The sequence below is a fragment of the Coptis chinensis genome, chromosome 1 (assembly GCF_015680905.1).
Source record: "Coptis chinensis isolate HL-2020 chromosome 1, ASM1568090v1, whole genome shotgun sequence".
Lineage (NCBI taxonomy): Eukaryota > Viridiplantae > Streptophyta > Magnoliopsida > Ranunculales > Ranunculaceae > Coptis > Coptis chinensis.
The window spans coordinates 16,162,309-16,178,153 of NC_141456.1; the positions used below are offsets into that span (position 1 = coordinate 16,162,309).

The following is a 15,845-nucleotide window of genomic DNA, read 5'->3' on the forward strand; positions in this document are numbered from 1 at the left end:
TAAGGAAAAAACATCCTTTGTGGTAGAAGGTGGCGCCTATTGTTATACGATGATGCCATTTGGATTGAAGAATGCTGGGGCCACCTTCCAGGGGGTGGGAGAAAAGATGTTCGAGAACAAGACACGAAAGGGAATTGAAATATACATAGGCGATATGGTAGAAAAGAGTATGTCAAAGGAAGAACACTTGGAGGGACTGAGGGAAACATTTAGCATACTGCGTAGACATAATCTAAAGCTCAATCCAGAGAAGTGTATATTTGGAGTGACTACCGGGAAATTCTTGGGGTATATTGTTACCCACCGGGGAATAGAGGTGAACCCCGGACAAATAAGCTCTCTTGTGGAAATGCCTTCTCCTCAGAATGTTAAGTAGGTGCAGCGGTTAGCAGGTAGGGTCGCGACACTGAACATATTCATTTCTAAGTCGTCTGATAAATGCAGGCCGCTGTATCGATTATTGAGAAGCACCCCGGATTTTGTGTGGACGCCAGAATGTGAAAAGGCCTTCCAGGAATTGAAGAGTTATTTAGGAAAGGCCCCGTTGTTGTCACGACCGGAACAGGGCGAGAAACTGTATCTTTATTTAGGGGTTACCGAGTATGCGATCAGCTCAGTCCTCGTCAGAGTAGTGGACAAAGTGGAAAAGCCGATATATTTTCAAAGCAAGACGTTGTAGGATGCCGAGACCCGATACAGTAAAGTGGAAAAGTATGCCTTAACACTGATATTCTCGGCCCTGAAATTGAAACCTTACTTCGAGGCACATTCCGTAGTAGTGGTGACTAACTTGCCACTTAAGCAGACGCTAAAGGCAGAAAAATCTTGAAGAATGCTTAAGTGGGCTGTTATGTTGAGTTCTTATGAAATCCAGTATCAGGTCAGAACTGCAGAAAAGGCGCAGGTAGTGGCAGAGTTTTTTAGCATAATTTCCAGCAGAGGACCCCACTTGGGGGGAAGAAATGCTCATGGAGCCCGAACGAGAGGAAGTGGAGGGGGACCCTTTGGACCCATGGGACGAGCAGAATGGATGGAGGGTGTTCGCGGACGGGTCGGCCACAGATACGTGCAGCGGAATAGGTATCGTATTGGTTACGCAGGACAATAACATAATAGAACATACCATGAAGTTGGGGTTCACGACTTCCAACAATGAAATGGAATATGAGGCTGTGATAGCAGGACTGAAAATGGTAGAGGATCTGGGGGTGAGGGAGTTGACAATGTATTCGGATTCAAACTTGGTGGTGTGCCAAGCAAATAGAGGTTTTGCTGCGCGGTGTCCTCGAATGGTGAGATACTTGGAGGTGCTGAAACACAGAGCAGTGAAATTCACAAAGATCAGATTCGTGCATTTGGGTTGCGGAGAGAATAGGCATGCGGATGCCCTAGCCTATATAGCCGCGACTATTCCAGGATCCGAGGAAAGGACTATCAAGGTGGGGAAGCTGATGAAATCGAGTACCGAAGAAACAGAAGAGGTGTTTCACGTTGCCGTCGAGGATGGGGGATGGATGGATCCCATCAAGCATTTTTTGTCTGGGGAAGAGGTGAGCGACAAGAAAGAGAAAAGAGAAGACTGGAGCAGACATCACAGAGGTACACCTTGCTGGGGGAGTTGTATCGAAAGAACTTTGATGGGCCGTTGCTGAATTGCCTGGGTCCACGATTGGCACAAGAAGTATTGGCAGAGCTTCATGAGGGAGACTATGGGAGTCACTCAGCTGGGAGAACCACTGCGCACCGGTTATTAACTTAGGGGTATTTTTGGCCTCACATGAAAAGGGATGCCGTGGCTTTCGCTAAGAAATGCGAGAAATGCCAGAAGTTCGCTCAACTGATATTCGCACCAGCAGAATCGTTGCATAACGTGTCCAATCCTTGGCCATTCGCCATATGGGCCATGGATATAGTAGGACCACTGCCCATGGCCAGTGGCAAGAAGAGGTACATGCTCGCGGCCACAGACTACTTCACTAAGTGGATAGAGGCAGTGCCGCTGCAGCAGATAAAAGAGGAACAAGTGATCAAGTTTCTATAGGAGAACATCATTTGCCAGTTTGGGTTACTATATGTTATCATCGCGGACAACGGAACTCAGTTCACCGGGTCAAAGGTGAAGAATTTTCTGCAAGCTTACCATGTGAAACAAGGGTTTTCGGCCCCTTACAATCCAGAGGGAAACGGGCAAGCTGAGTCATCCAACAAGACTATAATGAACAATCTCAAGAAGAAATTGGAGGATAAGAAGGGGGCTTGGGATGATGAGTTGAATCATGTGATGTGGGCGTATCAGACTACGCTGCGGACTACCACTAGGGAAACTCCATTCTCCTTAGCCTACGGCATAGAGGCAGTAATTCCTTCAAAAATGGTGGCGTCCACAACACGGACCAGGGCTGTAGAGGAGGGTATGAATTGGGCTATACTATATAGGGATTTAAATCTGGCAGAGGAGAGAAGGGACTCCGCGTGCATCAGGTTAGAAGAATATCATCGACGCTTGCAGAGACAGTATAACAAGAGAGTGAGACCGTGGCGGTTCCAGGTGGGGAATTTGGTGCTTCGCCAGGTAACTCCCAGTACCAAGAAGATGAACGAGGGAAAGTTAGGGCCAAATTAGGAGGGACCTTATCTGGTGATGGATGCTAGTGGGGCGGGCACCTACAAGCTGCAGACCATGGAGGGAAAGATGATTGAGAGGCCGTGGAATGTAAGGATATTGAAGAAATTCCACACATGAATGTAATGAAAATCCATCCTAGAGACTTGAGCTATTTGTAAATATATAATACAATGACACTTTTGAGAGAGCACTTGTACTAATAGTGAGTGGCCTAACAGCCGAACATAGTAAAGGGGATGAGCCCTTCGCGGACAAGAGGTCCAAATCAAACCGGTGCAAAAATGAGCTGCCCCATCGCAGATATGAGGTCCGAACTGAACTTGGGGCAAGGTGAGTTACCCCTGTTCGCGAACATGAGATCCAAGGCGAGCGGAGGGCAAGGGAGTTGTCCCAGTCCGCGGACGTGAGGTCCAACCTGAATTGTGGGCAAGGTGAGTTGACCCTTTTCACGGACAAGGGGTCCGAATCAAATGAGTAAAGGCAAATTGAGTTGCCTTCAGTAAGAGAGAGTAGGTCTGAAAACATGAGATTTATTGCCTCAAGATACGGTTAACTCTATTTGGCCCACAAAGGGATAGGGCACGGACAAATATAGATTTTGCAAAAGAAATAACGTATAAGATTTATAGGGAGATTAAAAGAGAATAAAAGAGTAGAGTGCCGAGTGTATCAGAACACCAAAAACATATAGTAGCAAAACACATTGAGATAATACAAAACAAATAAGGAGCCCAGGGACAAAGCATAACAACATCTAAGCGTCTTCACGAATCACCGCATCCGCAGCCGCATCAATGGCCCCAGACACCAGATCCGCTTACCTCAGTAGGAGCTAAGACCGCTGCAGAGGAGACATGATCCATGGGTACCACAACGACCTTGGATTCAGGGTCCGGCGCAGACGCTTCTAGCAGGAGTCGACCCTCCTTGGTGAGACGGTCATACTCCTCCTTGATCTTCTTTGCCACCCGTTTGTCGGTCAGGGCCCTGAAATGCTCCTGGAGTTCATCCATGTCTAGTTCATGCTGCTTGAGTAGTGCCGCTGTGTCTTCCTAGTGCTTCTGAGAGAGAACCACGGTAGCAGCATTGTGTTGAGAGAGTAAGGTTTCGCGCTGATAACATAAGCGGTCATTGACCTTATCCATATAAGCTTGGCGTGCGTCCTCAGAATACTTGAGCTCGTCTTGGGCTTTGAGTTTAGCCAGTTCTGCGGCCTCATTCAGTTGTTCGAGGTGGGCGACTTCTTTCTCCAGCAATTCCACCTTTGACTTCGCACCAAACAGACCGCAAATCATGTAGGAGATATCCAAGCTCATCTAATAGAAAGGAGGGATTAGGATATCTAAAAAAAAAAAAAGGGGTACCTTCTCCCAGCCAGTGTAAAACGAGGTTCTGTGTTGATCAAACGAGCCCCCTTCCGCATACGCAAGGTCCTTGGGAAGGTGAGACATGTAGAACAGAGAAGAGGCCACAGCCGGGTTCTCCAAGGCTGAGTCATTGATGTTAACAATGCGGGTGTGAACCTTGAAGGTTGGGCAGAAGGCAGGGGCAGGGTCAGCGGACTCCTTGCCAGATCTAGTTGATAGCTCCTTACCTAACCGCGGCGCGAGACGAGCGGGGGCAGCGGGCAAGGCAGTGTTGTGAGTGGAGGGGAGCTCATCAGAGGTGGAGCTCTGCGGACGCTTGGAAGCCGGTCCAGGAGAAGAACGGATGACAGTGGAGGGAACAATCTCGGTCATGGCATCCTCGTCCGAGTCGCTGTCGAACAGCTTCCTCTTGTTAGCACCCATGTCAGAATCTACAGATGGGGAATGAGTGGGTATATATTGATCTTCCCAGGTGGTAAGGGACTGGTAAAAGGGATGAGCTGCGGAATGTGAAGGGGAGTTAGAGGAATGAGGTGTGGGCTTATGAATAACTGCTGTGGGGTGGGTGGGTTTCTTTGTTCGGCGTCTTTTTGGGGGAGGGGGAGAATTCCGTGGCCTTCGTTCCTTGGGTGGAGGGGGATAGAAAAAGGGGGCACTAAATCCACCGATGGTCTTCAGTTTGGGATCTGATAGTAACGGAGTGGCGGTGGTGGGGTCAATGCCAAGAACTGCAGCTCGGGAAGATCCTAGATCACGGATCTTCTGGAATATGGTGGATGTGATATCAGCATATGTTTGTGACTTCGAGTCGGGCCTCCAACCTGTAGGAAAAAATTGCAAAATCAGAAGGCATACCGCGGCACCTGCATTTCAAATGGAAAATAAAAGGGAAACTCACCACTGGGCAGAAAAGCCAGATAATTAAGGGTCAGTTTAGGAGGAAGATCTGCGGATAGGAAGTTTCCTGAGACGTACAATGGATAGGGGTGCCATATCTTCTCTGAAGAGGTGACACGAAGAACAAATGATTGTTTCCTAGGGCGGACGCAGAAAGAATGATAGCCGACACTAACATCCTTGGTGCTCTTTTTTATGTAATAATGGGCGATCATATCGCGGACGGTTATCTTAGGGACCCCGGACACATTATAGTGGTTCGCGGCGTACATCAACCGCCAAAAGTTGCCGATACCTTGGCAAGGAGGGATGTTGAAGTGATTGCATACCTTGACGTCAAGGCGTGTGAGTGGGAAGTGGAGTCCTACGATGATTTGGCTGACCGTGGCCACGAGACACCCCGGTTTGTAGGGGACTAAATGGGAAAAGTAGGTCAGTTGGGCACGTGCTCCAAAGTGATGTCAGCAGGGATGTTGTAAGCGGTCTTGACTGCCTCTAGATTAGGTCTACGGCTACGAGGGGGTGGCGGCAGAAGGGTGAAATGTTGCTCTGAAGTAGATGGAGCCTCAGTTGGGTCCAGGGGTGGGGGAGAGGCCATGCTGCTGGAATGGGAGGAAGAGGAGGCGGCGATCCGGAATCCGACATAAAGGGCAGATTCAAAAGAGATAGAGAGGAGCACAGTGTAAAAGGGGAATGCACAGTACAAAAAGAAAAACTAAGGAAATAAAGAGAGAAGAAGACCAACCTGGGGAAGGAAGAGAGAATCTGGCACTAAATCTTGAGCAAGAGGAGAAGCACAAGAGACAACCACGCGTTTGACAGGAGCAACCAGAAGGAGAAGATGAGCGAAGGAAAACCAGAGAAGAACAAGATACTAAATGAGAAAGAAAGAAAAATCGAACGGGCTTTTATAAGGGGAAATGGTAAAATTGTAATTTGGGGCACTGAAATCGAGGGGACACCGAAAAGGACCAGCCAAATGAGGATGCGCGGAGGCGCAGAGCTTAAAGGGGAATATGCAGTAGGCATGTGGGGAACACGTGAGTCCAGCGGGGAAAGGAAAATGGTAGGCCGCGATTGAGCAAGTAGCGTGAGCCGGGCTCTCGACCCCCCCATCGCGTGTGGATCGCGGACTCGAGAGGCGGCATCTGTGGTGGTAGGATCTGGGACATATGAGATCAACGGTCGGATGCGCTCGCGGCAATGTAAGGTACCGCGCCGCTGTGCACAGGATCAGGATAAATACACGAGGTCGCGGTACGGAAACCCTACACGTGGGAAGAAGAAGGCCGCGAGGTGAAGGGACAGATGGAAGGCTAGGATAGAGTGAGGGAAGGATATAAAGGAAAAGAGAGAGAGAGAGAGAGGGAGGCGGATTGATTCTTAAAAGAGGGGAAGACCTAAGAAAAAAGGAGAGCGACCAAGAGAGAGGAAAAGGAGTAAATAGGGTTGTAAGTTGTAATAGTGCTTGTGAAAGAGTGAACAGTGATTGTAATAATGTTAGAGGTATAACATCTATTATTGATAAAAAATGAATTAAAAGAAAAATACCTTCAAAGTCAGAATTGGAGATTGACAATAAAGAAAAACTTTCCAAATTAAGCTGAATCCAAAAACTTAGTTTTCAGCCTTCTAGTAGTATTCACCACAAAACATTTTTGCTTATCTCCTACTTTTAGTTGTACTTTTCCTGGAAAGACTAATGGTCCCTTTCACCAAAAAATCATGGGTTAGATAGACTTCCCCCATTTTCAAAAATATTAGTGATACCCCCCATTTGTAAGATCTAACGATCAAATTTCTTCATCTGAAAAAAAAAAATCATCTCAGAGTCAGCTGGATCTTGCAATGGGGGTAACACTAATTGCAACTATTAGTGGGGGGGGGGTAAGTCTAACTAACCCAAAAATCATTACCTTATATAGAGAAACTTTGAAGTGTGTGTAGTGGGATTCCAAGTTTTATCTTAAAGAGGACATACAAGTACTTGTACTTGATATACTAAAACACTTTTAATATATATATATTTTAATATGGAAAGTGCCCATTAACAAATCCATATTTATAATAACACCCTTGGAACTTTCAAGAAAGTCCTTTCTTACCATTAATTATATCTAAGTCCCTCCACCTCACTTGCATTCACAATTAGACCATTGGGAATTTGTTCTTCACTGTCACACCCATATCTAATTGACCCAATGTGACATTCAACATCAATTGAGCATTAAGAAACTATTTCTTATACCGGCCGGGTTTGAGCTCAATTAGTTATGTCACAATTTCCTAATACATAACTCCGTAGAGTGGTGAATTCTTTATTAAAATTCGTGATTCAAGATGTCCTACATTCATTACCCAAAACGTCAAGTCTAGTCTATGAATAGACATTACTTAATTTTTAACATCTCAAAGTAATAAATTTGAGACACAATGAATTTTCACAATTCTTCAAGTCTAGAGATTAATTGGTAGAGTGATATTTGCACATTAACCTTAACAACGAATTTACAGTGTATTATCACTTTGATCCCCTCAGTGTCAGTCATATGACTACACTAATATACAAACTTAGAGTCATACTCAAATGATTGAGATATCATCATCCTATCATATAATAGTTATGTATATTACAATCTTATAAGTGAAGTGTCCGACTTCACCCCTAATTGTGAGCATTCTAAATAAATAGATACAATCAAATCTCCCGCACATGACTCTTTATATGCTTGATTGTTCTAATTTTATCACCTATGAAACTTATGGTTTCATCATATGATATTAGTTCACCCATATGTATAATAATAAGATTTGTGTATTTAATTAAACATCATCATGTATAAATAATAAATGTTCATTGGCTTTGTAAATGCCAAATATCTCAACAGAACCATCACTGCAGAGAAAGCAATTCAAATTGGATGAAGGAATATATGGGTTCAATTGTATTTAAAGACTTCAGATCAAGCATTCAATAACAAAAAAGTTCACTAGGCACTCCTAAGAAGGTGGAAGATCGAAAGCAAAGAACAATTCAGAATGGGTTAATGTCTCTACAATGTGGAGGGAAGTGAATTTAATTTAGCGCTTCCATCTGTAACTGGGAATAATGGTCTCATATAACGATATAAGCCACTTCAATTCCTACTTCCTTAAGCATATTGTATATTTGTATAATTGTATGTTCTAATTCATTGTAACACTTATTCTTTTACTACATCACTTGTTAGTAAATTCGCGAATAATTCACGTTTTAAACATGAATTTTTTTAAAGCATAGTTGAAATTGAATAAAATGGCAATAGTTAGGAAATAATTCGGGTATGAAACATTCTAAATGGTTAAAGTTCGGATTCAGGAATAATTCGGCCCAAAAAGTTGATTTTTTTTAATAAAATTTTCTATTTGTGAGGAGGAGATGTGTGGTTCAAAAGAAATTTTGACTTTTTCCATTGTTAAGAAGTTTTATTTTAGTGAAAACAACATAAGTGATTTTATATTGTTTTGTCTTATATTTTGTGAGATAGAAGTGGTTTATATATACGAATCTTTTACCGAATTTTTAACAGAGAATACTATTGAATTATTCACGAACTATCGTATAAATGAATGTTTCTCGTACTGTGAATGTTGACCGAAATTTTCCCTATCTTTTTCAAATTGAAACTGAATTATACCCGATTGATTCACGTCCCAAATAAATCCCATTCCCGAACTTACTATCACTGGCTATATCAATCAATTACTCGTTAGCAAAAAAAATATCAGTGTTAAACATATGAGTAGCGCAATATGAGCAGACCATCCATTGTTAAACATTGTCCCGACCTATAGCCATAAGACCATAGACTTTGATTCCTTTAATTACATCTGATTTAAGGTGCATCAAGTTCAGCTTCACGTCCCAAATTAAAGAGGATTTTGTTCATTGTTTTCCAAATTTGAGTCATTAGGGCATCACCAACGGGGCTGTATCTAGGCCTTTACCTTCAAATTTGGAGGATCAATCCAATAAACAACCTCCAACGCAGCCCTTAAATGGGCCCCCAAATTTATAATCCTGGATAGTTGACTTCATTTCTATGGATGGTTTTAAATGACCCGAAGGCCAAAAGCACATGACCTCACTTAACTCCGCATGTGACTTCAATTTATTTTCTTTTGGTCTTATTTCGCGTGGTTTAGAGAAGCACTTATCTTCTCCGCTGGAACAACCACCATTATAGAGTTTCACTACTCTTTCTTCTTTTTGAGTTGCCCTACAAAAAACTGACGTGACACTCCAAAAAGATGGTGTAGCCTTGGGTTTTGAAGCTCTGCATTGGTGATGCCCTTAGCTGGACTGCAGTTACGTTCAAAAGCTCATTCCTGATGGGTCTGTAAACGCTCGCCGCTTGTGTGACAGTTTGAAGGTCCCAAATCCCAATCTCTTGCAACATCACATTCCCATAGCATATGTCAGACGTACACTCTCCTCCTCCTTGTTACATATTCTTCACCTTGAAGCAAAAGGAATGCCATTCCTTTGAACTAATTTCTCATTACTGGGCACAACAGTTAATTTCTAGACCAACCCAGTAGCCCTTAGATGTATGTGTTTGCACCAAATCCAATCCACTTATGCCAGTTCATTTTATTTATTTTTTTTCTAACTGCTTCGAATGCATGTTTGACAGTGATGACTCCAATCTTTGTAGGTTTCCAGATTCTTGTAAGGTCGATCATCCAATCCCCAGAAGGTGGTAGTAATCAGGAGCGGCCCTGAGGATAGTCCACACAGGCGGGGGTCTGGAGCCCCCAAATTTTGACCCAAAAAAGGGCTCCAAACTATAAATCCATTTGCCACACATTTATAAATTTCACACACCATTACCATGTTCAACAGCTCAAGCTTCTTTAATAGTAGCATTACCAGCCATAGTAATCCACCTACAAATCTATTTTTTTTTTAAGTTTTAATTTATCTGGTGTAAAATTAGGCCTTTGCTTTAGGAATTCGACTAGTGCCCATCAACTGAGCCGCCCCTGATAGTAATGAGTCAGAATCAATCACTTGTTTATTCAAAGTTCCAACCTACCATTTCCCCTCTATAAATAGCTTCAACGTAACCTACCATTTCCACTCTGTAAATACCTTTCATATACTAAGAATGATAGCACACATTCTAGTGCGCGCAGCTGAAATTGAATCCTGATAGTATATTTTTTTTTGTGAACATAAGAATCCTGATACTATCTAAATTGAGAAGAAAAATGAGGAATTCACTTATTTTAGTATGTTTTGTTGTAGCCCTTCTATCATTTGGCTCTACGTACTTCAGCCATGCTCAATGCCATTCTAGGAGAAGCACTTAAAGGTGAAATATTAATTTCTTAACTTCATTTACATACTTAGATCCTTACTTGAAAGATTGATGCTTCCAAGTATGGTAAGAAATGGAGCGGGTTCGGGTCGGATTTTCACTCAAAACTCTTTACCATATCCGGATCCGGGTTGGATTTCGGATATCCATATCCACTAAAAACACACAAAAAAATATACTATTTTAATGATTTTCATATATAAATGTAAGATATAAATTAGTTTTAGGCATCAAAATATGAATCTTGTTAAAATAGTCTGGGTTTTCGGATATTCGGGTTGGATAATTTAGATTTGAATATGGTCTATTCGGATCAAAATGAATTCGGATATGGGTCGGATTCGGTTGATCTCGTACCATTCCCAGCCCTACTTCCAAGTGCCAACTCACAATATTTAGTAAAATTATGATGAATTACTAATACGATATGGCTGACCCAAGGAATTTGTCCGGGCCAAAATCACTCTCAAGCACACATTTTTTTCAAAATCACTCGCAAACCCAATTTTCAGGTGAAAATAACCCGAAATCCCAATTTTCGGGTGAAAATAACCCTTAAGAACAAATATCTCAGATTTGAAATTAATATCTTCCAATTTTACCTTTTATGTTGTTTTGGTATGAAGCTCCTCATGCGTGAACAATGTTTGTTCATACCCCAAATAAGTGAACATACCACATACATTATGTTGAGGTATGAACAAAGATTCTTCACAGCTTATGTTGAGATATGAACAGTAATTGTTCATACGTACCCCAAATATGTATGAACATACTCCAATAGGTGTTTAATTTCTTATTGTTCATAGTTCATGTTGAGGTATGAACAATGATACTCCAATATGTATTCTTACTGATCATACATTATGTTGAAGTATGAACAATGATTGTTCATATCCCAAATAGGTAAGAACAGTGATTGCTCATACTCCAATAGATATTCTTACTGATCATACATTATGTTGATATATGAACAATGATTGTCCATACCCCAAATAGGTATGAACAATGTAATTATTCAGTGATTGGTAATACTTGGTGTTTGTTTGTGGTTTTTGACATGTTAAACGATAGTGGTGATTATCGTATTGAGGTTGCTGATGTTGTTGAGCATTTTCCTGTGAAGCATTCTCTTACCAACAACTTTAGTTTGTAGACCTTGGTTAGGAAGTCTAGCGTTCTGGATGGGGTTAGTAATATACCCTGGGAAAAGAGGTCACTGCTGGTGATTGGGAACTACTGTATGGGTGGAAGTAGTGTAAACACTAGGGTTTGTAATTTTGTTTGTATGGTTTTGTTTTGATGTACTAATGGTGGATTTTGATTCTGATATGCTTTTGTTTTGTTTGTGCAGAGGTCACTATTATGAGGTGAACTGAGCGTGGGGAGATCAAGAAGTTTGCTCGTCTTAGCCGTGCTGAGAAGCAGTAGAGGTTGCCTGAGGTAGCAAGTTATTTTGTTGAGAAGGGGGGTCGGGAGATTAGGCTGAAGAGGAGGAAGCATAAGAAAAGGGCTCGTGGTCTGATTGATAGTGATTCATCTTGTAGTTCAAGTATGGATAGAAGATAGCAGCATCATGATGAGGGATGCAAGGAACTGAGGTCGGGGTGGTCAAGGACAAGCTGGTGGAGGTGTGGGTGCCTCAGGACAAGTTGAGGCATCCACTAGGTGACCTAAGAGAAGAATTGGCAATGAAGGTCTTGACTTAGCTCCTATGGAGAGAATCAGGGAGGGCTCCCCGCGAGGACATTAGTTTTGTCGCTCGTGAGCGGAGTAGCTCGGTGAAGAGGAAGGCTGATGCGCCGGACTCCAAGGTTGCTAAGCTGGCCAGGATCGTTGACCGCTTTGTGGATCGTAGTGGTGGTGTGGTGCAAAAGCGATCTAGGGGTAGGGGAGATCAGAGTTCAAGGTTGACCTTAGTGGGCTCGACCTTGAAAATTTTGAAAGAGATATGAGTTTAGTTGATATGGGTGGTAAGGGGAAGGTCGTTGCCAGGGACGGTGGTAAGATGACCTCTATGAGGAGCAGGAGTGACAACTTGGATCGCAACCTTGTCTACATTAGTGACAAGACTGGGAGGAAGCATACGGTTAAAAGGTCAGACTGCAGCTTCAGGTCGGCACCCATTGCTAGTTGTATTTTGGATGGAGTTGTGTTGGATGGTGAGAGGAAAGAGTTGGACGCTAAAGATTTGGATGAGAACCTGAAGACTATGGACATGGCCCATTGTTTGGTAAGCATTGAGCCTCTTTGTTCTCTTTTTTGCCTTATAGCTGGAACTAACATTGATGTTTCTTATGTATCTGCTCACTAGGTACTAGAAATTGAAGCAAATGGTGCAAATAAGCGAGAGTGAGAAGGGAGAGCTGGAGAAGGTGAAGGAAGAACTGGCTAATGTCTAGGTCGTTTAGGAGGCAGAGAAGAAGGAACTGGAGGAGCTTAAGAAGATGTATAATGGTGTCATTCTGGAGAAGTCGGCACTGGGCAATTCTGTGGAAGAGCTTAAAGAGAAGCTGGCTACTGTTACAGAGTATGCCAAGACATGCAAAAGGGTTGCTCAGAGAGCTCAGTAGGCTTATGATGCTTTGGGTCAAGACTATGACGAATTGGAGTAGATGTATTTTCAACTGAATAAGAGCATGAAAGTAGGGCTCGAGGTACAAGTGTGATTGATGTACCTGGAGATGCTAGTAATGCTCAATCTGCCAGTATTGTTGTTCCTGTTGAGTGACTTGGAGAGGCTGCTGACACTCTAGAGGCTTCTATTGTCGTTCTTCCTGCTAATGTTGAGAATACTGCACCTGATGACTTAGAGCCTTTGCAGACCGAGGTTTTGAACAATGTTGTCTGATTTCTTCTTCTTCTTTGAGAGTTACGAGGGTTTTGATTTGATGCAATTGGGAAATATACATTAGAACTAGTTTCCTAGGATTGTCCGGGCAGTTTACTTTATTATGGTTGTGGCATGGGCCAGATACATTAAGAGCTGATAACCTGGGGCAACCAAGGCAATTGGCTTTATTATTTGCTTTTGAGTTTTGATACTTGGGCGAACTGGTTTCCTGTAATGTTCTAGGCAGTTCGGGATGGTTATGCTTGCTTTATAACCGAGTTGGTTTTTCTGGGATATCCCGATAGCTCGGTTAGTTTATGAACTAGGTTCCTGAGTTTGTTAAGGTAGTTCACATTTTGCTTTTATAAAATGCTTGCTTGGGCGAAATTGATGTTCTCCTTTCCTTCTTGTGTGGATATTGTTGCTTTTAGATATCCAAATTTGAATTTGACATAAAATTGTGCGCTCTATGTGAATTTGACAATGAGCTTTAAGGTACACGTCTTAGCTGTATAGACAGATTATAGCCTTACGGTGCTTTGTAGCTAGTGCAAGTGTTTAGGCCTAGTTGGAGTCTTAGGACCTGAACTTGGTGAGCGTTTGTAGCTCAAGGTCGCTATGTGGCTCGAGAGAGCGTGATGCCCCGGTGAGCGTTATGACCCAAGTGAGTCGGATGCTCTAGTGAGTGTTCTGCACTGAGTTGACCCTAGAAATGTAGGTCTCCAACTAGTGAGAGGTGTTGGTGCTAAGCAGCTTTGGAGCTGGAGTGAATGTTCTGCTCTAGTGAGCGGGCTACTCAAGTGAGCGTTCTGCATTGAGTTGACCCTAGAAATATAGGTCCCTAACTAGTGAGAAGTAGTAGCGCTATGTAGCTTTAGAGCTCGAGTGAGTGTGCTGCTCAAGTGAGCATTGGGACTCGAGTGAGTCGGATGCTCTAGTAAGCGCTAGGACTCGAGTGAGTCTGATGCTCTAGTGAGCATTCTACTTCGGCAAGCGTTCTGCTCTATTGAGCAAGTTGTCAGTCTTGTTTTGAACTTGAAAAACTGCTTTGTATTGATACAAATAAGGGGTGTATGCATAATAATAGTGATATGAATAAGAACTTAAGTAAAATCATCTATTGATAAAACGTTTTTAACAAATAAGTGTTCCAAGGACGCGGCAATGGTTGACCGTCCTGAGTCTTGATCCAATATGCTCCATTTCCGACTACTCGCTCTACTATGTAAGGGCCTTCCCATGTTGGTGACAATTTTGAGTCCTCATTAGTCTTTTTTAAGACTAGGTCGCAAGGTTGGAAACTTCGAGGGTTCACTCGTTTATTGTATGACTTCTTCAAAGTCTGCTGGTAGGAGGCCACTCGAATGGCAGCTAGGTCGCGGCGTCCCTCGAGCAAGTCGATTTCACGAGCGAGGATAGAGTCGTTATGTCATGATTCGGTGACCTCTGAGCGATTCATTGTAATTGTCAGCTCGGAGGGGATGATGACCTCAGTACCGTAACATAGTAAAAACGGTGACTCACTCGTACTAGAGCGAGCTGTTGTTCTGTGTGCCTATAGAATGTTCTCCAATTGCATGGGCCATTGGCTTTTATTCTTTTCAATCTTCTTCTTGAGGTTTTTCAAGATTACTTTGTTGCTGGCTTTTGCTTGCCCATTGTTTTGGGTGTACTTGAGAGTGGAGAACGCTTGAACGATCTTCCATTTTGTCAAGAACTCCTTAACTGTTTTACCCTTGAACTGGGAGCCGTTATCCATTACCAGTGTGTGTGGTAGACCGAATCTAGTGATTATGTTAGTCCAGATGAAGTTTCTGACATTAGATTCTTTGACATGAGCCAAAGGGATTGCTTCCACCCATTTGGTGAAGTAGTTAGTTGCAGCTATGGCAGGGAACGGGTCGGGTTCAGGTCGGATATGGCTATATCCGAATCTGAATCCGAATAGTTTGACAATATTTGAACTTGAACCCGAATAAAACTGAAATCTTATATCCGAATCCGACCCGAACCCAACCCGAATAAATAAACGGATATGAAAATCGACCCGAACTCGAACTATTCGAATTTGAGTCGGGTCGGTTTTGGGTCAAACCCGACCTGATTCCCTACCCTAGTTGCAGCCAGGCCAGATGAATCAAAAGCATGTGCTCTTCTGAGGGATGAATGGGCCCATAATATCCAAGCCCCACATATGAAATGGCCATGGGTTAGAAATGTTGATTAGTTCGCGAGTTGGCTGAATGATGTTATGGCAAAATATTTGGCATTTGATGCATCTCAGTATGTACTTCTTGGCATCAATCTGCATTCGTGGCCAAAAGTATCATTATGAGATAGCTTTGTGTGCCAGAGAGCGACCTCCAGCGTGATTTCCACATTTGCCCTCATGAATCTATGAGAAGATCAGCTGACCTTGTTCTTGGCTTATGCATATCAGATGAGGTCCTCCAGCAAATTTCCTGAAGAGCTTGTCGTTGATCATGTAATAACGTCTTGCTTGGTATTGAACTTGTCTGGCCTTGTTGCAATCTATCGGTGTTTTTCCTTGTTAGATGTATTCTATGATGGGTTGCATCCAAGTTTGACTAATCTGGCTTTCTGAGAATGGGCATAGGTCGCTGATTTCGAGGACGTGCTCTGCTTGGTAAGCAAGACGGTCAATTACTTTGATGAGTAATTGCCTCGGGTCACAGTTCGAGGTTTGGGTAACGAGGTAAGCTAAACTGTCAGCATGGCGATTCTCTTCCCGTAGGAAA

The 15,845-nt window shown here is 43.0% G+C and overlaps 2 protein-coding genes and 1 long non-coding RNA gene across 3 annotated transcripts; all 3 read left to right on the plus strand.

Annotated features, from left to right (window-relative positions):
• The first annotated feature begins 962 nt into the window (after window positions 1-962).
• LOC147522493 (uncharacterized) lies at window positions 963-1,652 on the plus strand. The gene has a single exon (XM_086567893.1). It carries the CDS (start codon window positions 963-965, stop codon window positions 1,650-1,652), a length of 690 nt encoding a protein of 229 aa, XP_086424019.1.
• A 563-nt stretch (window positions 1,653-2,215) lies between these two features.
• LOC147522494 (uncharacterized) lies at window positions 2,216-2,623 on the plus strand. Its single transcript, XM_086567898.1, has one exon. The coding sequence runs from the start codon at window positions 2,216-2,218 to the stop codon at window positions 2,621-2,623; it is 408 nt and encodes a 135-aa protein (XP_086424024.1).
• A 6,303-nt stretch (window positions 2,624-8,926) lies between these two features.
• Window positions 8,927-13,463, plus strand: LOC147522495 (uncharacterized). The gene is made up of 3 exons (XR_015195339.1): window positions 8,927-10,247; window positions 11,608-12,486; window positions 12,568-13,463. It is a non-coding gene; the product is annotated as an uncharacterized LOC147522495 (long non-coding RNA).
• The last annotated feature ends 2,382 nt before the right edge of the window (window positions 13,464-15,845 follow it).